Source organism: Eumetopias jubatus, unplaced genomic scaffold, assembly GCF_037043125.1.
Source record: "Eumetopias jubatus isolate StellerSeaLion01/CBP00866 unplaced genomic scaffold, mEumJub1_p1.0 scaffold_7, whole genome shotgun sequence".
Lineage (NCBI taxonomy): Eukaryota > Metazoa > Chordata > Mammalia > Carnivora > Otariidae > Eumetopias > Eumetopias jubatus.
In genome coordinates, this window is record NW_028274813.1 from 142,269,820 (window position 1) to 142,294,709 (window position 24,890).

At 43.7% G+C, this 24,890-nt stretch overlaps 1 protein-coding gene across 2 annotated transcripts in view; it reads right to left on the reverse strand.

The window, feature by feature from the left end:
- Positions 1-8,592: 8,592 nt before the first annotated feature.
- ATP10A (ATPase phospholipid transporting 10A (putative)) overlaps positions 8,593-24,890 on the reverse strand; it is a 203,779-nt gene continuing 187,481 nt past the window's right edge. Inside the window, exons 14-22 of one of the 2 annotated variants that reach the window (XM_088024973.1) lie at positions 21,865-21,951; positions 21,624-21,720; positions 18,967-19,043; positions 15,475-15,600; positions 11,621-11,821; positions 10,863-10,943; positions 10,680-10,784; positions 10,013-10,200; positions 8,593-9,888 (exon numbers count right to left, since the gene is read on the reverse strand). In XM_088024973.1, the coding sequence (XP_087881099.1) occupies positions 9,270-9,888; positions 10,013-10,200; positions 10,680-10,784; positions 10,863-10,943; positions 11,621-11,821; positions 15,475-15,600; positions 18,967-19,043; positions 21,624-21,720; positions 21,865-21,951 (1,581 nt within the window). In that variant the 3' untranslated portion in view covers positions 8,593-9,269. Of the gene's footprint in view, positions 9,889-10,012; positions 10,201-10,679; positions 10,785-10,862; positions 10,944-11,620; positions 11,822-15,474; positions 15,601-18,966; positions 19,044-21,623; positions 21,952-24,890 lie in introns of both variants that reach the window. The other variant, XM_028087269.2, reaches the window with a different exon arrangement.

Consider the following 24,890-nt stretch of genomic DNA (forward strand, 5'->3'; position numbering starts at 1 on the left):
GTTGAAGCACAGCAAAAAGCCAGCACCAAGGTTTGCTGCCCTTGGCAGGTGTCTCTCTTCCTATGCTAATGAATGGGGCTGCACATTGGCACCTTCTAGCTCTTTTGTCCCCTGAGAGGCAGTATCACCTTCCCCCAAATGCACTCCAAGAAGGGGGACTGTCTCTCCCATTGCAACCCAGGGGATCCTCAGACCATGCTTTCTGCTCCCAGGCCTCTGTCCCCCTTCCCAAAAGAAGCACCACTATGCCCACCAGGCTTTACCTGGTGATGGTGCAAACTTCTATATCTTCAGACTTTGAGCTCCATTGCTTGTAAAAACTTATGATTATCACTTGCTGTAGTTTTCCCAATGATTTTGAGGATGTGCTTTTCTTGTGTAATCCCCTGCATACTTTCTCTCTTTCTCTCTCTCTCTCCTTCCTCTCTCTGATATCAAGGCTCCTTCCCCTCTGTAGCACCAGAGATTCTTTTCTCCCCTGAATCATATCTCTGCACCTCTTAGTTTCCACTATGTGGCCTCTTTTCTCCCTCTAGTTCTGCAGTTTGTTCTCTCAGCCTTCAGATTGATTTTTTTTGGGTGTTCTGAATGATTTATATCTATGTAGCTGTGTTTGAGGGACAAGGCAAGCATAGGGTGCCCCTACTGCCCTGCCATCTTAACTCAAATCCTACCCAGTGCTTTTCTGAGATAATCATCAAGTTCATCTCTGTACCATGTTCATTTTTGAGATCACACTCCTTTGCTTGTGATTGATTAGTATTGTAGGCTTCTATGAATATTTGTCATCCTACAGAGTAGTTGACAATGCCCTTTATGATGTTTATTTCTCTGAAATGGCTTTGGTATGCATATTCCTAAAGCCACTTCCTGGGTCATACCATTTTCCAAGAGGACATATCTGGGGAGGAGAGTAGTATTTGGGAAAGAAGGTCAATTGTGAATGCAAGAAAATCTGGAAGCTGGAGCATGCTGAACTCTGATACTCAGGGAAATATGCATATAGTTTTTCTTGTATTTTGTGCTAACAAGCATTACATTAACTCAGGAAAGTAGTGTGTATCTTCCCAAGTAAGTTCCTTTTGTATGTGTTGCTCCAAGAAGAGATGGCATGCAGGGAGAGATTGGGGACAGCATCACCTCCAGTTCTGGTCACTCCTGGCTGCTGAAGTCCCTTACACCCCTCCTTCTTTCTCCCTGCTCTAACAGGACCCAGATATTCCTGAGAGTCCACTCATGTAAGTCAGGTACTTGGAGGGAAGCTGACCCCTCTTCCAGTTCTAGACAGAAGCTCCAGTCAGGGCATTCCCCTCAATTTGCCAGCAACTGCAACCTGTGCTGCTTGAGGTAAAGGAGCCCAGAACTCTGCTTCGGGGTGGAGAGGAAAGCCCTCTCCTCTGGACTGTGGGACCTGGTTCTAGCCATGTATCACCAAGAACAAAGCCAGCCTTAGGACAAAACTGACCCCAGAGAGCTGAGGGAGAAGGGGGTAAAGCCCCAGGTCTGAGTTGCTGAGTTCAATGGCCCCAAAGTCTATCCTGTCTCTGGCTTTGTAGACAGTGAGCCCTACCTCCCCTTTCTAACCAGATGGGGTACATCTTCTGTCTTGTTCAACGACCCCCACACACTGGATAGCCAGCCATTCTTCCTGGTGTGCTGTGCTCAGGAACTGCTTCTCCTGAGATCCTCCACCCTCTGTACCTTGCTCTTCTTGGGGACAAGCAGCCACAAGACCCCTAAGCAGGGAGCACATGCTGCTCACTTCACATCCCAAGGCTGAGCAGAGCAATTGATTCACAGCTGTTGGCAATATGCAAAGAGAGGGTGGAGGAGTTAAGATGGTGAAGGAGAGGGGGACTCTAAGTTTGTCTCATCCCTGGAATACAACTAGATAGTTATCAAATCATTCTGAACACCTGAGAAACCGGAGATCTGAGAAAACAAATGCTGCAAGTCTAGAAGTAGAAAAGCAACCTCTGTTTGGAAGATAGGAGGTGGGGAGACTTGAATCTGGTGTGATATTGCTGAGGATATGGCAACAGGGAAGGAGTTACTGCAAGGTATTGTAAACAGCAGAGTGCAAAATCAGAACTTTTAGAAGTCTGGTACAATGTAGGGAAGAGGAATGTGCCTGGCTTAAAGGTGTTGAGTTGGTGAAGCAGGGCAGAATTCCAGGTGTGACAGCATGGTCTCAGGATCCCGGGGTCACAGGAAGAATGGGCCATGCCTGAGTGCAGCAGAGTTCCCAGGCATAGGAGCGGGGAAGTTGGCTGAGAACAGGGAGTCTAGGTGCCAGCTTTCTGCTCTCTGTTGCCGTGAACTGCAAACCTCTGCATGGTTGACTGCTTTCCTGAGAGGGGTCCAGCAAAAGGCAAGACCCTCAGCCCACCCCTGGGAAGAACAGCATGGGTCCACACTGCAGTAGTCTATAAAATTTGGAGTTTTGAATCTGAGATAAAACACTGAGATAAAAATACTCAGTCACAGGCTGGGTGAACACAGAGTTCTGGCAGAAACTGGTAGACAAGAGAGATTGATTGCTTTTTCTGTGAGGGTTCACTGAAGAGTAAGGGGGTGTGAATTCTCAGCTCTGGGGCTAGAGAAGGGGGCACAGCCATAATTCATCCTGCCCATCAGCACTGAGAGCCTTCAAGGAGAAAAACAGTGCCACCTAGTGGAGCTGGAGCCACTTAGACAAAGCCCTGCCTCTGCACAGGAAGTGCATTTGCACTAGGGCAAGTCCACCTGAAAATCATCACAACAGGCCCCTCCCCTAGAAGACCACTACAAACAACTTGCTCACACCAAGTTTACTGATCATGGAGGGCTGCAAAGCTTCAGCTCTTGGGGAAAACAGTATATACCATTCTTTGTATTTTTATTCTTTAGTATTTTAGTATTATTTTTTCAGTTATTTTATTTTTTCAATTTTTAAAATTTTCTTAGTATTTATTTTTATATATAATTATATATATATTTATTTTTTGTTTCCCTTCATTTTATCTTTATATATATATATTTTTTTTTTTCTTATTTTGGGATCTAGTTTTTTTTTTTTCTGTTGTTGTTATTGTTGTTTTTTTCTCCTTTCTACTTTCTTTTCTGCACAAAATGACAAGATGCAGAGATTCACCCTAAAAGAAAGAACAGGAGGTAGTACTCACTGCCAGGGAATTAAATTACTAAGATACAGCCCCAAGTAGAGGTCATAAAAACAAGGATGAATGAAGCAGAAGAGCAAATCAGTGATATAGAAGATAAAATGATGGAAAATAAGGAAGCAGAAAAGAAGAAGGAAAGAAAACTATTAGATCATGAAGGTAAACTAAGGGAACTCAGTGATTCCATAAAGCAAAATTATACCCAGATAATAGAGGTTCCAGAGGATGAGGAGCAGGAAAGAGGGGCAGAAGGTTTATTTGAACAAATTATAGCTGAGAACTTCTCTAATATGGGGAAGGAAACAGGCATTCAAGTCCAGGAGGTACAGAGAACCCCCTTCAAAATCAATAAAAATAGGTCACCACCTCAACCTATAATAGTGAAGATTGCAAATTTCAAAGATAAAGACAAAATCCTGAAAGCAGCTCAGGACAAGAGGTTTTTAACCTACAAGGGTAGACACATAAGCCTGGCAGCAGACCTGTCCATAGAGACTTGGCAGGTCAGAAAGGGCTGGCATGATATATCCAACATGCTAAATGGGAAAAAGATGCAGAGAAGAACACTTTATCCAGCAAGGCTATCATTCAGAACAGAAGGAGAGATAAGAGCTTCCCAGACAAACAAAAACTAAAGGAGTTCATGACCATCAAACCAGCCCTGCAAGAAATATTAAAGGGGACCCTTTGAGTGGGAAAAAAAGACCAAAAGCAACCTTGATTAGAAAGGAACAGAGGAAACTCTCCACAAACAGTGACATTACAGGGAATAAAATGGCACTAAATTCATATCTATCAATAATCACTCTGAATGTCAATGGACTAAATGCTACAATCAAAAGACATAGGGCATCAGAATTGATGAAAACAAAATAAAACAAAACAAAACAAGACCCATCATTATGCTGCTTACAAGAGACTCAGTTTAGACCTAAAGATACCTCCAATTGAGAGTGAGGGGATGGAAAACCGTCTATCACGTTAATGGACATCAAAAGAAAGCCAGAGTAGCCATCCTTATACAAACTAGATTTTAAACCAAAGACTGTAATAAGAGATGAAGAAGGGTGCTATATCATAATAAAGGGGTCTATCCAAAAAGAAGATCTAACAATTGTAAATACTTTTTTTAAAGATTTTATTTATTTTATTTGAAAGAGTGAATGAGAAAGGGAGAGCACATGAGAAGGGGGAGGGTCAGAGGGAGAAGCAGACTCCCTGCTGAGCAGGGAGCCTGATGTGGGACTTGATCCCGGGACTCCAGGATCATGACCTGAGCCAAAGGCAGTCACTTAATCAACTGAGCCACCCCGGCGCCCAACAATTGTAAATACTTATGCCCCTAACTTGGGAGCACCCAAATATATACATCAGTTAATAACAAACATAAGGAAACTCATTGATAATAATGCAATAATAGTAAGGGACTTTAACACCCCACTCACAGCAGTGGACAGATATCTAAAATCAACAAGGAAACAGTGGCTTTGAATGACACACTGGACCAGATGGACTTAACGGATATATTTAGAACATTGCATCCTAAAGCGGCAGAATACACATTCTTTTCAAGTGCACATGGAACATTCTCCAGAATAAATCACATACTGGGTCACAAATCAGTCCTCAGGAAGTACAAAAAGATTGAGCTCATACCATGCATCTTTTCTAACCACACTGCTATGAAACTTGAAGTTCACCACAAGAAAAAATTTGGAAAGATCACAAATACATGGAGGTTAAAGAACATCCTACTGAAGAATGAATGGTTAAACCAGGAAATTAAAGAAGAATTAAAAAAAATACATGGAAGCAAATTAAAATGATAACATGACAGTCTAAATCCTTTGGGATGCAGCAAAGGCAGTCTTAAGAGGGAAGTATACTGCAATACAGGCCTACCCCAAGAAGCAAGAAAAGTCTCATATATACCACCTAAACTTACACCTAAAGGAGCTGGAAAAAGAACAGCAAATAAAGCCTAAGTCCAGCAGGAGAAGAAAAAATAATAAAGATTAGAGCAGAAATCAATAATACAGAAATTAAAAATAAAACAAGCAGTAGAACAGATCAATAAAACGAAGAGCTGGTTCTTTGGAAGAATTAATAAGATTTATAAACCCCTAATCAGACTTATCAAAAAGAAAAGAGAAAGGACCAAAGAAATAAAATCATGAATGAAAGAGGAGAGATCACAACAAACACCACAGAAATGCAAACAATTGTAGAAAATATTATGAAAATTATATGCCAACAAATTAGGCAATCTCGAAATAGGTAAATTCTTAGAAACATATGAACTACCAAAACTGTAACAAGAAGAAATTGAAAGTTTGAACAGACCCATAACCAGCAAAGAAATTGAATCAGTAATCAAAAATCTCCCAAAAAACAAAAGTCCAGGGCTGGATGGTTTTCCAGGGGAATTCTACCAAACGTTTAATGAAGAATTAATACCCATTCTTCTGAAAATGTTCCGAACAGAAATGGAAGGAAAATTTCCAATATCACCTTGATCCTCAAGACAGACACAAAGACCCCACTAAAAAGAATTACAGACCAATATCCCTGATGAACATGGATGCAAAAATTCTCACCAAGATACTAGCTGACAGGATGCAACAGTACATTAAAAAGATTATTCACCAGGACAAAGTGGGATTTATTCCTGGGCTGTGGGGGTGGTTCAACATCCACAAATCAATCAATGTGATACACCACATTAATAAAAGAAAGGACAACAACCATATGATCCTCTCAATAGATGCAGAAAAAGCATTTGACAGAATACAGCATCCTTTCTTGATAAAAACCTTCCACCATGTAGGGATAGATGGAACATATCTCAACATCATAAAAGCTGTATCAACATCATAAAAGCCATGTACAAAAGACACACAGCTAATATCATCCTCAATGGGGAAAAACAGAGTTTTTTTGCTACAGTAAGGAATAAGACAGGGATGTCTATTCTCACCATTGTTATTCAACATAGTACTGGAAGACCTAGCCTCAGCATTCAGACAACAAAAAGAAATAAAATTGGCAAAAAAAGAAGTCAAACTTTCACTCTTTGCAGATGACATGATGATATGCTATGTAGAAAAGCCAAAAGACTCCATCAAAAATTTGCTAGATTTGATACAAGAATTCAGCAAAGTTTCAGGATATAAAATCAATGCACAGAAATCAGTTGCATTTCTATACACTAACAATGAAGCATCAGAAAGAGAAATGAAGGAATCAATTCCATTTACAATTGGATCAAAAACCATAGGAATATATATATATATATCCTAGGAATAAACCTAACCAAAGAGGTAAAGAATCTGTACTCTGAAAACTATAGAACACTTATGAAGGAAATTGAAGAGGACACAAAGAAATGGCAAAACATTCCATGCCCCCCTGCCTATGGGTTGGAAGAACAAGTACTGTTAAAATATCCATGCTACGCAAAGGAATATACACATTTAATGCAATCTCTATCAAAATACCACCAGCATTTTTCAGAGAGCTAGAACAAACAATCCTAAAATTTGCATGGAACCACAAAAGATCCCGAATAGGCAAGGTAATGTTGAAAAAGAAAACCAAAGCTGGAGGTATCACAATTCTGGACTTCAAGCTGTATTACAAAGCTTTAATCATCAAGACAGTATGGTACTGGCATGAAAACAGACACAGATTAATGGAACAGAATAGAGACCCTAGAAATGGACTCTCAACTCTATGGTCAATTAAACTTTGACAGAGCAGGGAAGAACAGCCAATAGAAAAAAGACAGTCTCTTCAACAAATGGTGTAAAAATTGGACAGCCATATTCAGAAGAATGAAACTGGACCACTTTTTTACACCATTCACAAAAATAAACTCAAAAGGGATGAAGGACCTAAATGTGAGACAGGAATCCATCAGAATCCTAGAGGAAAACACAGACAGCAACTTCTCTGGCCTTGGCCACAGCAACTTCTTGCTAGACACATCTCCAAAGGCAAGGGAAACAAAAGCATAAATGAACTATTGGGACTTCATCAGGATAAAAGGCTTTTATACAGCAAAGGAAACAGTCAAAAAAACCCCCAAAAGTTAACCTACGGAATGGGAGAAGATATTCACAAATGACATATCAGATAAAGCGCCCAAAATCTATAAAGAATTTATCAACCTCAACACCCAAAAACAAAAAAAATCCAGTCAATGGACAGAAGACATGAACAGACATTTCTCCAATGAAGACATACAAATGGCTAACAGACAAGAAAAAATGCTCAACATCACTTATCATCAGGGAAATACAAATCAAAACCACAATGAGATACCACCTCACACCAGTCAGAATGGCTAATAGTAACAACTCAGATGTTGATGAGGATGTGGAGAAAGGGGAACCCTCTTATAGTGTTGGTGGGAATGCAAACTGGTGCAGCCACTCTGGAAAACAGTATGGAGGTTCCTTAAAAAGTTAAAAATAGAACTACCCTAGGACCCAGCAATTGCACTACTGGGTATTTACCCAAAACGTTCAAAAATAGTGATTCGAAGAGGTGCATGTACCCCAGTGTCTAAAATATCCAAAATATGGAAAGAGCCCAGATGTCCATTGACAGATGAATGGATACAGATGTGTATATATACAATGGAATATTACTCAGCCATCAAAGAGAAATCTTGCCATTTACAACAATGTGGATGGAACTAGAGGGTATTACGCTAAGCGAAATAAGTTGGTCAAAGAAAGACAAATACCATATGATTTCACTCATATGTGGAATTTAAGAAACAAAACAGATGAACATAGGGGAAGGGAAGGAAAAATATGATCAAAACAGAGGGAAGCAAACCATAAGAGACTCTTAACTATAGGAAACAAACTGAGGGTTTCTGGAGGGGAGGTGGGTGGTGGGATGGGATAGTTGGGGGATGGGCATTAAGGAAGGCACTTGGTGTAATGAGCACTGGGTGTTATATGCAACTGATGAATCACTAAATTCTACCCCTGAAACTAATAATACACTATATGTTAACTAAGTTGAGTTTAAATAAAAAAAAATTTTTTTTAAGTGCAAAGAAAGGTCTTGGCAGAGGAAATGCTGTATGATTAATTGCCTTCGATATTTCAAATTTTTTCCCATCCTTTCCCTCTGCTTAGATGGACAGAAATAATGACTCATAAGACAAATGTCTAAAGATACATGCTTAAAAAGCCTAGCCTCTTGGCAGGAAGGGTCTTGTGGGGCTAGTAGCCTGGTGTATGGAGCCGTGATGTAACCTGGTGTCATAGCGTTACAGTGTGCAGCTTGCATGGTACCCAGCTGTATCCTTCATGGTGTTTAAAAGGACTTGCTATGAGGAAGTGCCCTGTGGTACTCAGAACATGCTGTTAGGTCACATATTAATAACTTCACACAACGGTGGCAACAGGACACATTCTCTTTGCAAAGTGAAGGTTGTTTATTGCTTGTTATGATTTTGACAGGCAAGACCCACATAGGGGCAGTAATACCTACAAGGTGATCTTTACAGAATGCCTGCCTAGATTTCAAGACTGGGATGAACTCCATGCATGCATTCTCTCTTTCCCTTTTCTGGGTGAAGCAGAGCCAAGCTCTCCCAGGCTGGCGGAGGCAGGGTGGGGGAACAGGGGACACGGACAGAGAAGTTGCATGCTTGCCCTGTCATCTCCCCTCACTGCTGTCCACGCCCACATGGGATTCACTTAGCTCATACACACATTAGCAGGAGGGGAAAGCCAAGGTCATGCATGTTGAAGAAAATCAATCATATTGCATTTTCTTATAAAATGAGATGAAAAAATAAATCTAAACACACTTTTCAAGTGTTACTCTTCTTTAAACTTTCATATACGTTAAAGCTCTTATTTCTCTTTTCAATATATTCTACTTAGAACTTTTAAAAAATAAACTTTCTTTTTTGGTACCTTTCATTTCCCGTGTTAGCCTTGGAAACATAAAATACATCTCACTAGAACTCTTCTGTGCAAATAATAAACATAAATAATATTAACATCTAAGTTATAAAAAAGAAGAGGCCATTTCAAGGTTTTCACTGCTACTTCCATCCACTGCAGTCCCTGGAAGATGCTCCTAGAAGTAGTCAGTGCCCTGCCCGCTTAAGACACACAGATCCTGGTCTGGCTGGGGTGGGCTGGGCAAGAACTCACCGTCCTGCTTGTCCATCTGTAAACTACTTCGAGAGAACTGTAAGACACTTCCCAGCCCACTGACCAGCGAGAGGGAGGAAATCCAGTTGAGGGAGCTGAAGTTGGGCAGGCTGAAAATGGACGACAGGGGGGCTGCCCTGCTGGTGCTGGTGTGTTTCATCTTGGAGTCCCCCGGACACCCTTCTAGGATAGCCTCCCTTGGCACGGAGGACCCCGGGTCCTGACTGCTCAGTCCCCCCAGCAGAATGTTTTCCCTTAAAGTCACATTCATGTCCACCACACTGGGCTCCCCACTAGCCTCTGGGGAGCAGGCTGGTCGCTGTACATGCCAAGATGCCTGTGAGGTGCAGTCCTGGGAGAGGTGTCCAGAGGTACTGATGCTCTTCTGTTCTGATGACTCAGTTCTGGGTTCTCCTGGGAGGTGTCCCTGAGCAAAGGTCTCTTTGGGAGCAATGAGTTTCTTGGGGGACCTCTTGGCCAGCTGGCGCCCCAGCTGAAGTTGGCTGGGGAAAAGACTCCCCTGCACGGCTTTGAAAAACAATCTGGAAAGCATATAAAAGACAGTCATCTGTGGGTGGTGCCTTTGAGTCTTCTGTGAAAAACACAAGCCTGAGAATGCTCTCAGAGCTCGTTTAGGACCTGAGGGACACTGTCCCTGATACCCACCTGGGAAGCAGTGCAGCGACAGGTGCTAAGAGACAAGTCAAGTAAAACACGGGGTTGCCCAATAACGTCTGCATAGTCCAATAAGGGTTGGACGGAGGATAACACGTCGCACAAGAAGCATTGTAAATCAAAGCCACAGTGAAAAACAGAAGGATACTGAAGCCGCAAGCTATCCAGTTGAGCCAGGTCTAAGGGGGAAAGAGAAAAATGGGGCATTTATTTCAAGAGAAATGCACTGGTCATCCGTCAGTGGGTAGCTATTCTAAGGGCCTAGTGAAAACATGGGTCTGTGGCATGGGCAGCTGGGGGGCTTGACGAAGCCTTTGGCATCTGTGGACCAGCCTGGGCACAGTCAGGGTGATTGATGGAAGTCAGGCCTAGGAAGGAGAGAGAGAGGGAAAGCGGGGTGTGAGGTGGAGGAGGAGAGCAGAGCGGGAAGGAAGGAGCTAAAAGCTGCCCAGGTGAAGACACCAGTCAGGGTGCGGCAGTTCCCACACCAGGGGTTCCAATACATGTGGTGGGCCCACGTATTGGTTTCTCTTCTCCACAGTGAGGCTGGCTTTGTAGGGACCTGTCTGCCCAGAGATCTTCTAGATGTCACGGAACCTGCCTGGAAGTGCGGGGCCCGCAGCATCAGCACCCCTGGGATCATGCCCACAGCTCTTACCCAGGTCTTGGTTTCAATACCCAGGTGCAGAAGGAAGGTGAACAGCGCAATGGCGGTGATGGGGGTTCCCCAGGTAAACACATCTGTGTCTGAGTCGTAGCAGGCCTGAAAGACAGTAGTGTCTTGTGTCTGTGGGTCGCTGGATGAAGCTGGTGAGAAAGACTGTGCCAGGTGCCAACTTACCAGGTAAGGAATGAAAAAGCAAACCAGGCTCTGGAAGGCAGCATCAGCCATGTTTATCCAGAACGTGCGTGGCCGATACTCCTGAGATACAGAAACAAGCACAGAAATTATAAGGAAGTAAGCATTTCTTCCAACATTGTCTTCCAGTAGCTACAGGGCCATCAATGTACAAGATAAGCACCCCAGGGCAACTTGCTAAGTCAGGACTTTGGCGAATTCAGGTCCCAGACGGCTGGGGTACAAACACCACACGATCGTCTGCAGAGGCACCATCTGCAGCTGAGTCAATCATTCAGAGCATTTGTTCACAAGACCGGCTACTCTAGTTCTAGGTCAACAGCAGACACATAAAACCACTTCTTAAATCCTATGAGGGAGCATTTTTTAAAAATGCTAAAATGCTAAAAATAGGCTCCTGGAGACTGTTGGTGTAGAGACTTTTCATGCCATTATACTTTTTCTATTAATCTCCCTCTTTTTTTTTAGTGAGGTAAATTGGTACACAAAGACTGCATAAATCTAATGTACACATCTGGATGGGTTTGGACAGATGCACATACCATCACTCCAGTAACCTTAATACAATCAAGGAGACAGAATATATTTTTTACCTCCTACGGGTCATTTTCCAAAATTTTAACAATTTCTCCGAGGGTGTCCACTTAAAGGGAGGCGTGGAGACTTGCACTTTCTGTAAGGTGAATGTAGAGCGTGGGAGGGCCAAGACATAAGAGGTGGGGGCCGGAGGGGAGCCTCACCTCCATGTTCTGGCCACTCTTGTAGAGCTGTGGTTCAGTCAATAGCACACCAGCTGGCACGTCTTTGTCCAGCACCCCAGTCACGAGCTGGGGAAGTGACGAGAAGAGCAGATTAAAGAAGATCAGATACCACTGGTCAATCATGGCAGATGCAGAGAAGCCACAGTAAAACTGGAACCAAAACAGGAGGCCCACGAACATCTGAAATCAAGAAAGGAAGAATGGGGACAAGCAATTCTTAGCTGTCCCTGCAGATTCACATCCAAGGGATCTAAGGGTTTTGTAGAATTTGACTATAAAGATTGAATTTACAGGCAGGAATTTCCTTCAAAGACAGCCCTAGTCTTGTGTCCTCTCCCTCCCGCCTCATCTCCCTGAGCATAAAGGACTGGCAATAGGAGATGAGAATTCCCAAGGCCAGCCCATGGAGAGATGATGCTGGTGCCAGCCTTCAAGAAACGGCAGAATGGGTGGAACAGCATTTATTGAGCACCTATGAAAGTGCTGGCTAAGCCCTTCCTGACAGTCCCTTATCTTCACAGGACAAACTCTTTGTATCTTGTTCCCACAGCCAGCTGAGGAGATGAGGTCCAGTTGAGTACAGAAATTCCCCAGAAAGGTCCAGCAGGGTCTAGGGTTGCTCACACATCTTCCCTAGTAGCTGTCCTCTGTGATCCTAAACCAAACCTACCTGTTCTACCTCCCAGATCTTGCCTCTCCTTAGTCACGTACTCTTTCTGATGAGGAACAGTGGGCAATTCCTGACTCCCATGGCAGGAAGGACACAAGCATGCACAGCAACAAATTTGATGATGATATCAACATTGCTGCCTCGAGCAAGCCCAGATATCCACCGGGCACTCTGCTGGCAGGTGAGGGATACGTATGGTCACTGGTTCTTATAGCTACTACCCCCGCTTTGCTGAACAGGGAAGTGAGGGTCAGGGAGCTTGAACAGCCTCTTCAAGCCCCTCCTCAGTAGGAGGAGTTGGGTGGATCTCTTCCCCGTATTACTTGATCACTGAACATCAGTGGCTTGAGTGCATTTACATGGGGGCATGGCAATTTAGCAATGGCAAATCATTTACACTATCAGCTGTATAATTTAGCATAGATCATTTAAGCCCTTTCTGCCTCAGTGTCCTTGTCTATGAAATGGTACTTAGCTATGGGTACCCAACGATACTTAGTTAGCTATGGGTTGTTGTGAGGATTAATGAACTTATGCATTTAAAGTACTCACGAGGTCTCCTTGTACACTATAGGTACTTATGATTTATTGTTTCAGTTAGCAGTACAGCTATTTTCGCTGAGGGCCAGTGTGCTTACTCCATTCAGAGAAAAGGAAACTCAGGTCCAAGATGTTAAATGACTTCACTACAGTCATTGTATGAGTACTAAAGCCAATCTGTTCAAACCATTTGTGGGTCTTGGCCTGGAGGGCAGAGACCCCCAGGTGGAAGAACATTCTCTGCAGGGAACCACAGGTAATGGCCTAGGTTTTCGTTCTGGAGCTGCCACTATCTATCTTTCAGACCTTGAGTTACCTTCTCTGAGCTTTAGTTTCTGGACCTGAAAATGGCTTGGTCTGAAGATCAGGAAACAATGACACATATCCTCCAAGTCTTGTTTCAAACTATGACTTAGTGCAACTTTTCTCGTCCACACTGAAAACTGACAAACTTGGGTTTTTCATTGACTTTCTTCCCTTCTCACTCCCACGGCTTTCTCTCACCCACCCCCACGGGCTCAGCCTAATGAGTCATCAGTGAACAACTGGAGTCAAGAGAAAGAGGAGGAAAAGTACTTAGATAATTGACATTTTTTTCTCGTAGTACCAAAAAGCCTTCTTCCCAAACTACTGTTGCTATGGAAACTTTTCTTCTCTGTTCTTTATTGGAAAGGAAGACCAACATACTCCTAAAACTAATGAATTTCTCAGTTTGGGAGGCAGGGTAATTATCCTTGCACTTCTCAACTAGGTTAAGTGCTTGTTAACAGAGGCCCTGCATCTTATATGGAATAAAGACAAATATCCCCTTCTCCTTTCTGTCCCCTCCATGAGGACAGATTCATCATGACAGGCAGGAGGCTGTGCCCATTCAGGTGGCCACTCTGGCACTCATTTGCAACTGAAATGCTGAATTCCCTCCTGAGAAATTTTCATAAGGAATTATGGAGAGCAGAGCTCAACTCTCATGTTTTGTTTTCAAATAAAGGAAACAAAATCCCTAGAAAGCAAATAACTTGCTCAAGATAGTACAGAAATTCATGACAGAAACAGAGCTGGGGCTCCACCTGCCCAGCCCCACTCATCTATACTCAAGCACCCATTCACCTCTTTGGGAACTGGGAACCTCTAGATTTGCAAGTATATGCTTGGCGGCCTCAGCTCTGGGGATGCAATGCCACGTGGATGGGAGACAGCAGGGAGTAACTGGCCAAGGCCAAGGGCAGCATGGCACAGATTTCCTTGGACGGAATCCCAGGCACAACCTAATCAGAATTAATTTCCAGGACGCAACTGATCAAACTGGACATGCCATGATGGGTCCTGAGTATCCATATTCATTTACTAGAAAACATTTTGAAAAATGGGTTAAGATAAGGGGGGCAAGACGGTTGGAAAAAGTAGATAGGTCTAAATCTCCAGAACAAACAAGAACATGAACAAGAAGTACACTGATGGCAGTTTCGAGTTAGCATGGGAATTTTTTAATGTAATTAGAAAAAAAAAATATATATCTTTTAATTTATTGTATTTTGTTCTTTTTTAGAAGAGTATAGGATGATCTTGACACTGGAATTGTGGCATCCAATGTGGCAGATTTGTGGGACTACCCTGAAAGATCACTTACCCCAAGAGTTTATTTATTGTACATTCAGCCACAAGCTTTTATAGAGACAAGAGCAATACGTAGCAACTCAGTAACTTCCTAGCAGAATGTCTATGAGTAGAGCAGCATTCTAAAATGGCCATGGCATTCATGCTGGAGGGCTATGGAGGCGGACCCCTGTCTGCCAAGGACTTAGTAATAAAGGAACTAAGAGTTAAACATTAGGATCAAATGAAAAGGAGCAGGGCCCTGGATGAGAGTCTCTGGAGAGACAGAACTGTAATCAGCCAGCCAGGTCTGGGAGTGACCTAACTGGAGGGTCAATTATAGAATGAGCTGGCCAGAATGGGGCACACCTGCCCTGCCAGCACTGGAGAAAGTGTGGCCAGGCCCTGCTGGTGGCTCTGTTCCTCAGGCCCTACACCTGCGTCCTGACCCGGGAACTCACACACCTGGCCCAGTGTGGGTATGTTTCCTCAGAGGCCATTCAGTATTGGGATCACAACATGACTGTTCCCATTCTGATTCCAGCACTGGCACTGCACTCCTGCTTATTCCTGGATTGGCCTGTCTGCTCTAGAGGATTCCTGTCTATGGATAACCTCAGCAGTCTGCTCCCAGGAAACACATTAACAGAATGATTAAGTGTTGGGAGTCCGATGAGCTGGGGTTACACGCAGCACTGACTACTCACTCACTAGCTGTGTGACCTTGTACAGACCACTGTAATTCATGATTCCCCCACTTCTTATTATAAAGCACTAAGTGGACATTCTTGTTTGATCTGTTTCTATAGCTTTCTCCCTTAGAGGTGCAGTTACCTTTATGTGCCTGTGAGCTAGACTTCTGAGCCTATAGGGGGGCAGGCCTGGGATAAGTTCACAAAGGCCAAGGAGGACGGAACCCACAGGAAGCCCTGGAATGGCCAGATGGCTACATTCAGGGGATGGTCCAATAAATCTCAGCCCAGGCTTTTTGCTTCAAAAACTCTAGAAACGAGAAGTGTCAAATACCTACTGTATTCTTGTAGAAGAAGTACAGCACCATGTTGGCAAGTCGGGAATAGCACCAATGTCCGTGAACAATTAAGAGTCTCTCAAGGTATCGGAATCTTGGCACTGCAAAGTCACTGGCCATCACTGCCTTGAAAGGGAAAGAAGTCCCTGTTATTGGTGACATCTTACTCCATCCAAGGTGTGTCTTATCTCCCCCAAATACAAGGCATGTTTCATACACAGTGTGCGTGTGACTGGCCAGGGCTTACTTTATCCCTGTTTCCCTTATTATCTCCTTCAATTAAAAAAAAAAAAAATCAATCAATCTCAACAAGCATTCTAGTTCAGGGATATCATTTTATAGAACTCATTTAAGATTTTGAAAATATGTAATTGATTTTTAAAAGCTTTTGTTTTCCCATTTTTAAAAAGATTTTATTTATTTATTTGAGAAAGAGAGACAGAGATAACAAGAGGGGAGAAGAGGGAGAAGCAGGCTCCCCACTGAGCAGGGAGCCTGACACAGGGCTCCATCCCAGGACCCTGGGATCATGACCTGAGCAAAGGCAGAGGCTTAACCGACTGAGCCACCCAGGTGCCCCATTGTCTTCCCATTATTTCTTTAACAAGCAAAAAACAAAAACAAAAACCCAGAGATGTACAGTTTCCCTACTATTCTCCACCCTCTGATGTTTTATTCATTTTGGGATCTCAACCCAAAGATGAACCAAAGCTTCCCTTTTGTATGAATCAGAGACAGGCAGTTGGCCATCTTGAGTGGTGTGTTTTGGGTTCTTCTCCTCAGCAGCCACAGATGATAAGCAAGAGCAAGCCCATGGCTCTGCTGGCCTTCACATAACCCAAATCCAGGAAGCTGCAAAAAGGCAACAGGTGTCCATTCCACTCAGAAGGGAGTGGGGACAGCAGGTTTCCTCCATGGAAAGGAAAGATGACGGGGGGTCAAATTGTCCCCTCACTTCACTGAGTATCATGCTCTACACAATTAAACAAAGTGGGCCAGACAAATGCCATCAAAATGATACCTTTTGTACCCAGAATAACTTAGAACCCACCATATAATGAATTTCTCTATTTGGAAAAAAAGTCAGAAAATGTGAGGGAAAGAGATTTCTGCTTATTTTTGGAGGATTGTTCTACAAAAAAATGTAAGTCAGCTTTTAAAACTCAACTGATCTCCCTCTAGTCAAATAACTCCTTGAAGAGTCAGATCACACTTGATGTGGTCCCTTAGGTGAAATAGAATAATGTCATTATACATGACAGAAAAGTGTGAAACCTTCAAATGTCTGCTTTCTAAACCAAAAGTTAAGGATTTCAAAGCAAATACTGTTTCTATACCTCTTCCTGTCAACACTGACACTTTGTGTACTCCTTTCCAGCCTTCTGCCACTCCTTCCCACCTCCAAATTTAGGCCCCGAATCCACTCTTTGTCCCTCTGTCAAGGTGGCCTTCCAAAATGCTCCCAGCTACGTTAGATCTTCCTGTGAAATACTCAACACCAAAACCAGTGTTTCTCTTTGATAGCATTTATTACAATTGTGACTATGTGTGTACATTTAAAATATGTATCTATCTTCCCAACTTTCCTGGACATTCCATGAGAGCCAGGATAGTAGATGTGATCACCGTGTACACCCTGAGTTCCCACGCAGTGGTTGGCCCCATCAGGTGCTCAATAAACACAATGGACCAGATGACCCCATGAAGACCAAGATTCTCAGAGATGCAGGATCTCCTTGGTCAAACTGAGATAAGCTTCACACCTTGGCTAAGCTGGGGAGCTCCAAACACCCTCACTCATTCCTGATGGCTCTGCTCAGATCCCTAGTATCCATGTTAACACAGTATCCCACAAAGTCCATCTTCCAAAGGACTCACCTTTGCTTACTGGACTGACTAAAATGCAAGCAGGGGAAATATTCCCTGGGAACCTGAGCACTTGGAACAGTGAGAAAAGGTATCAGGCCTTACCATCATCTTACATAATGTATCCTCAATTAGAAGTGTAGCTTTAAATAAATGCAGAAGCATCCAACTACATCCTACCTGGAAGTCATGCTCACTCAAAGCTTCATCTCAGTATGTTCCCTATCATTTGGCTGTTGCCATCATTTCTCACATGGCTTGAAGTATATATCTGCACTGGCCCCTGGCTTGAGGATGTGAGCAGTAGTGGTAGTTCAGTCCCCTCCCCATCCACAAACCTGAGAGTCTTTCATACAAAATGTATTTACTTGGTGCATTTCTCTGGATATGCTATTTACAGGCACTGCCCTGGTCAGCTTTTCACTATAGGAAACAGGTACAGTGGAGATGATGATGAAAACATTAGAATGAACCAACAGTTTTGTTCATCCATTTACTCCCCATGTACACGGCATTAAAAGGCAGGGATTAGGGGCACCTGGGTGACTCAGTTGGTCAAGTGTCTGCCTTCGGCTCAGGTCATGATCCCAGGGTCCTGGGATGGAGCCCTGCATCGGTCTCTCTGCTCAGCAGGGAGCCTGCGCCCTCTGCCTGCCTCTCTGCCTACTTGGGCTCTCTTCTTTCTCTGTCAAATAAATACATAAAATCTTTTAAAAAAAGGCAGGGATGAGTCCAACCTTAGGCTGTATTTTCCATTTCATGGAAGAATTAAAACCACAGAAGTAACATAACACAGTGACACGGGTCAGCTGAGGGCAGGAGGAGAGTAAGGTACATGCTGAGGATGGTCCAAGAGGAACTACCATGTTTCTAGCTTGGGACTTTCCATCTTACTTTTATTTTAATGTCAGGTAAGAAAATTAATGACACATACAAGTGTCTGGCACATACAAGTGTTCACTGGATAATTACTGATTGCATTAATGAATAACTCAATCAATGACAAAATGGTTGACCAACATCTGGATTTTTAGGAGAAGGAAACTGGATACGTTGTTCTCTAAGGTCTCCACCAAGTTAAAAAATGTCATGATTCAAAGTTAATCAAATGTTGGAAATTGTTGTGATACTATATCCAGAAGAAAGTTAGTTTTAATTAACTCAGTTGTTCAGCATCTGAATCACATGCTAAGAACCAACATAGTGACAAATGAAAAAGGCAGAGATAAATTTTCATGTGAGTCAAGATGGCTACATTCCATTTTTTATAGTGATACCAGATTCCAACAGTCTTACAGCAGAGTCATTTTTTTTCAAATGGAACAGTAAAACATGACTTCTTCCAAGGATGAGCCATAAATAGCCAGAGAGAAGGTGATGACTCACCTTGCCTCACTCTGTTCCACTTATTTCACAAAAATATACTTATAGATCTAGGCAAAGCTATTTACTGCTTCATAAACATGAAGAACTAGCCACCTCTACTTTATCTTCTACTACTGCTTAGTAAAAGGTAAGGATCACGTTGCATTGAAGGTCAACCCTTTAGCTTTGTTGGACAAAGCCTATGGCAAGGTACGACAGTGGGCCACTTGGTCACATAGGATAGCCCTGATGGGTCTTTACCTGCATGCCCTCCTGGCCTGAGATTCCCACACCCACATCTGCCACCTGGATCATGCTGACATCATTGGCTCCATCTCCTAGAAACAGAATTGTTTGAGTTGAGATGCACAGAATCAAACGGCTTGACGGATCTTCATGGGGTCCCTACTGAGCTGAGTCCTGTGAAAGGGTCATGGGGATGAGTGAGGAAGAGGCAGCATAGAGTCTGCCCTGGGAAAACTGAGTTAAGCAGTCAGAATAAACATGGTGTGAGGTTTGGAACTGCCAGTCACATCAAGAGATGTTTCAGAAAGCCGGCTAGCAAGGTTACCACTTTGTTTAGTATTCACTCTACATTATTGGCTCATATACCTATAAAGAGAGCCCTTAACAGGGTGTCTGGCACAATAAAGATTCTATCATCATCATTGTTATTACTTACTGAGCTCTAGCCTTTATCACATGTAGACCATATCAGTAAAGGCTATTCTAATTCACGCTCACACGAGCAGCTTTCTAAACTGAACAAAGGAGGTTAAATTCTGCCCAGCAAACTCTAGAGTCCTTTTTGTACACTGATTACCAGCTAGCTTATTAGCTAGTGTGCTTACCTTTGGGCCCTCTAAAGATGTGATAAAGAAAAACTTCTATTTATTCAGTCAAGCTGCTGATAGAAAATGGTTAAGAACATAAGACATAGGTCAGAGATCTCATCACCTTCAGGGAAAAACAAGCAGAAACTTAAATTCATTGTCACTCAGGAATAGGACAGCAGAAGGGCCCAAATCACAGAGTACTCCCAAGTTTCAAATAGGCAAAAAGTGCAGATATACAAGTCAGAGTGATTCGTAAAATGGCTATAGGATGTCTCTGTCCTATGATTTTTCTGTTCTTTTTTTGCACTGGGCCCAACATGAGTGATCAGTCAGTATTTGTGAAATTGAAATTCTGTGAAGTCATTAACAATCTCTGCAGCTTTTCCCAGAATGTCCCAATCAAAGTGAGATATGGTGTGTTCTCTACGTTATTAACTCCTGGACCCCTGGGACACCTAGCCATCAGTGCTTTCACTCATGGTCAAAGAAATGAGCTAAAGTTCTGATGGGTCATTACTTTCCCTTTCCCTTTTGAGATTCTATTTTGTTTTTTCTTTTCTTTCTAACCAACTAAGACTTTACCTCCATTTTTTTTTTTTTTGATTAATACCATACACCAGTGATTCCATGGCTGACCCAGGCACTGACCAGGCTGTGAAAATGTGGTTCATTCATGTGTTACATCAGCCTTAGCAGGGGCATCGTCCTCATGCCACCACAGAGGAGCTCAGAGGAGCCTGCCCCCAGCCAGTACACTCCTCAGCAGTGACCTACAACACTTGCCAAGGGAGCTCTGAGGAACACTCCAGACACCTGAGGGCAAAGGTGGGACTGAGACAGCCTCCCCTGGGAGGGGCTCACCCCTGGGGCCTTCCCATAGCCCAGACCAGGGAGTCAGAGCTAAACATGTGTTCACATCTATGCTCATCTCACTCCCCTTAGTGGTTACCACAGCCCTCAAGATGTACAGGGCTGTCTCCATGACAACCACACTAAGGCCGTCCCACCTCAGACCCAGGCTCTACCAGCCTCAACTTTGTCCTAATGAAGTGTGCCATGTGAGAGGGTAGCAATTCCCACATCAACAAGGTGAGACTGTCACAGACCCTTTGCAGAAAATACTGTAATTATTATTGGTGAGGATCCTTTATTTCAGAACCAAATCTCATCTAGGTATGGATTCTATATTCGGGGAGACCAAACTTTTTGGTATCCGGGGGTCAAAGGGATCGCCCCTTTCCCTGGGCTACCTGCAGTCTTTACCAGCCCTCACCAGCAGATGGTGCTGCTGAGTCCCTGAACCTGGCAGGAGATTGGACCCCCAACCAGAGTGGGTGGGGATGATGCCTTTGGGAGGAGGTAGGTGAGGACTGGGTAGCACTGGAGAGGACCTTAGAAGGCTCTCCAAGCCAAAAGTCTGCAAGGAAAAACCACCATTAGATGCACAGTCCTTAAGGAAATGCTGTAAGATTTAGCAACTACTCACATGCTTATGATGGATTCATTTAATTACATGCTTGTCTTGGAATAATCAGTAAAGTTCAAAGGCTAAGAGGCAATGGGGATTCTGATCACCATCACGTCTCTGGGTTCTTGAGGTATTATGGAGTCTTGCACTCCAGTTGGCTCATGGTTACCAGAAGCACCTGCAAAGGGCCTTCTTTTTAAGGTGTTCTGAGATAATGCTTAGCATGCCAGGCTCTGCTATGGCAGAGGCTGCCTGGGACAGCAGATCTCTAGTCCCCTGTCTCCCAAGAAACAGAATAAGTTCTGTCTTCCTAAATTGCCATTGTATAATTATATACAGCTATATATAGATAGATAGATAGATAGATAGATAGATATAACTGTTGTACATTATTTTATGGTTTTCAAGTCCATGTTTTATATTTTGAAAAGGCTGCTTATTTTCTTGCATCGGGTGTGATTTTATAAACAGAAATAGAGGAAGGAAGTGTTTTCCCATCTTACAATATAGCATAGAAGAGGTGGAAAGTCCTGGATGCATCCAGAGGAAGCAGCTGCACAAGATGGGGGCTACTCATTTACGTAGGGCCCCTCCTGGCTGGCCTGGATACTTGCCTATGGCCAGAGTCATGGCCTTGAGCTTGCTTCTGACCAGTTTCACCACCATACTCTTCTGCAGAGGTGTCGAGCGACAGCAAAGGACTGACCGGCACTGCTTAGCGAGAAAGAGAAATTTGTCCTCTAGGTTTTTCTCAAGGGCGTAGGCCAGACTTCTCCCATCGATCACAAGGCTCGGGCTGGGGCCAGAGGTGGTGGACGTGGAGGGCGGACAGAGAGGGGAGAACCCCACGCTCACGTTGCCTGCGGTCTTCTCGGGGGCACTGCAGGGGCTCCTGGACTGCACGTAGTGTAGGCACTGGTCTAGCAGGGCCGCACAGGCCTCCTGAAACGGACATGAGAGGAAGCACAGTTCACTCAGCTGAACCACAGATTAGGTTACCTTCCTCAACACTGACAGTCTGATAATCTCAAGGGCACCAGGCTGCAGGCTCTGCCCAGAAGAGAAGTTAGTTGAGGATGGCGACTCTCCACATTGAAGAGGATGAGCTTGTCTAGCGTTTTGATAAGACTCCACTTCATTGCCCATTACACTGTGTGGAGATTAGACGAGCACATCTTCACTTTGTAAGGCCTGACTGTACTGTGGCTAAACTGCTAGGTGGTTAGGCTGAGGGAGTCTTACATGCACTTCTCCATGCTTCTCTGGGGACTTTACTCAGCCATTCTTGCTTGCTTGTGAGGTACAAAGCCTTTTAAAAGTCTTTATGATGATTATCCTCTAAAGAAGTATAATTATCAGTGTTTCCCTAAGCGCTCCAGTTGACTGGGGAAATTTTTTTAAAAAGTGTAATTATTGAGGCTTTTATTGGCAATGTCCTTCCAAAACTGTACCTGAATTCCAGAAAGAACAGGAAAACTTATTGGGGAAGCCGAGGGGTCAGGGGACATAAGAGAGATGACTATTTCTAGGAATAAACACACTCCAGGGAAGGCAAGCAGTTCTTGGCCCTCTGTAGACAGTGAGCCCACTGGGTAAGCAACCAATTTCCTGCAATGCACCAGTTGTGTCCCATAAGTGCTTATTGAGGACCTTCTGTATTTAGAAAAGTGAGACAAGAAAAAGGAAGAATGAGAAGACACAGTTACTGGCCCTTGAACAAATGGCAGGGGCTGAACATACACACAATCACAGTAAGTCACAGACTAGGATGTGCAAAAGTGTTACAGGATATGAAGAGGGAGAGATTTGCTTCCAGGGGTGGTTGGGAGTGGTAGTAACTGAGGCAGGGCTGGAAAAGGATATGAGATCTCATTCTACAGATACCATGAGTTCCCTCGTGCTAGCACCAAGAACTGCTAAGGTAAAATGCAGTGAGGACATCCACCCTGGCTCCCCAGCTGAGTGCAGCTATGGCAGCCAAAGAGAATTCACAGGGCAACTGTTTGAGGACTTTGAAAATAAAGTCCCCAGCTGTTGCACTGGGGAAGAAGACCAGCATTCTAAGTACACTGGACAGGTGGGTGAGTTTTCCATTTTCCCTCTGGTAGGGCCTGCTCTGTACCCAAGCATCATAGAATCTGGAAGTGTGTGCCAAGGCAGGGACAGAGACAGCTCCAGGAGAAGCCCTCCCGTTCTAGTTGGAGGAGTGGAAAAGAGAACTCCCAATGCTCAGAGAAAATAGAGGAAATCCCATTTTTATTTATCTTTTTCTTTATTCTCTTGAACCCAGCTCCAGGCAATTTTGCTATGGTGGCAGCAGGACCATCTGCTGCCGCAGACTGTGGTCCTGTGGTGGCAAGGTAACTTCTGCCTTTTTCTCTCTGTCCTACCACCACTTGGCCTTGGATGGAGGTGTCGGTGCAGATGTACAAAGTAAAGCAAAGGAACTCAAACCCCAGCTTTCTGGCCAGAGGACTAGAAAGGGGAGTCCCAGAGAACCAGAAAGTACTGGAAAAAATTGTGAAGAGGGAAGAGCTTGGCCAGCTGACCCCATAGCATGGTTTATTAATTCCTGAACTACAAACAAGCCATGCACACATAGACATAATCCTAAATGGCATAACAAAGACATCTGAGAATTAAACTTGGGACAGACTGCCACCCAAGTTCCCGACTTTTATTAAGGGGTGGCAAAAATTTGAGACAGATTCTAACAGCTTGGCAAAGGGTACACAAAATTGACATAGAAACCACCATCTAGAGGCTGTTCAGAGCTTGCAGCCTGAATCTAAGAGGGCTGATTACCTGCCTAAAATATATCCACATTCTCCACAGATTTTAAAATAACCAGTGTCATTCAAAATGCCCACAATACAACCCAGAATTTATCAGCATACAAAGAAGCAGGAAATTCTCAATGCATGTGAAAAAAGACAGTCAACAGAAGCCAAAGAGAAGATGACATAGATAGCAGAATTATTTGAGAAAGACTCAAACAGCTATTATGAAAATGCTCTATCTATTAAGAGTGGACATTCTAGAAATGGATAGAAAGTCTCAGGAAAAAAACAATATATAAAGAAGAACCAATAGAAATTTTAGAACCAAAAAACACATTAACTAAAATAAGAAGCTCTTTGGATTCTAAATAATTTATGTAGATACTCTGTCCTCAAGGAGGGGAAACAGAACTCCACACTCTGAATGTAAACTGTGCATAGTCACTTCCTTCCAAAGAGTACAATAATGGAAAGTGGTAAAAATAATTGGAGAAAGCTGACGAACATAAAATCAACAGTGATAAGTCATGTTGATTTAATGTACCTTTAATATGATGTGATAAAATGTTGAAAATGGCACTTTAGGTCTATGGAGCTTTTCCCCTAAACTCATAACTCTATTCTAGTCATGAGAAAAACACCAGACAGGGGGGCGGGGCGAGATGGCGGAGTGGTCTCAGGAATTCAGCTGAATAGGGAACAAACCATTCTGAACACCTAAAAACTCAACAGGAGATCGAAGAAGAGAGTAGCAACAACTCTCTGAACAGAGAAGCGACCAATTACTGGAAGGTAGGACATGCGGAGATGTGAATCTGAGGCGATATTCGGGAGGACAGACGGCAGGGGAGGGGGCCTCTGCCGGCCAATTCTGGCAAGTGATAGAGTCGCGGAGCACAAAATCAGAACTTTCAGGAGTCGGCTCCGCTGAGGGACGTCACTCCAGTGGCTAAACGGGGGGTGGAACCCTTGCGGGACAGTGTGGTCTCAGGACCCTCGGGGTCACAGAAAGACCAGTGGTGCCTGAGTGCGGCAGAGCTCCCAGGTATTGGAATGGGGAAGCCGGCTGCAGAGACGGAGCCGAGGAGCGGGCTCTCAGCT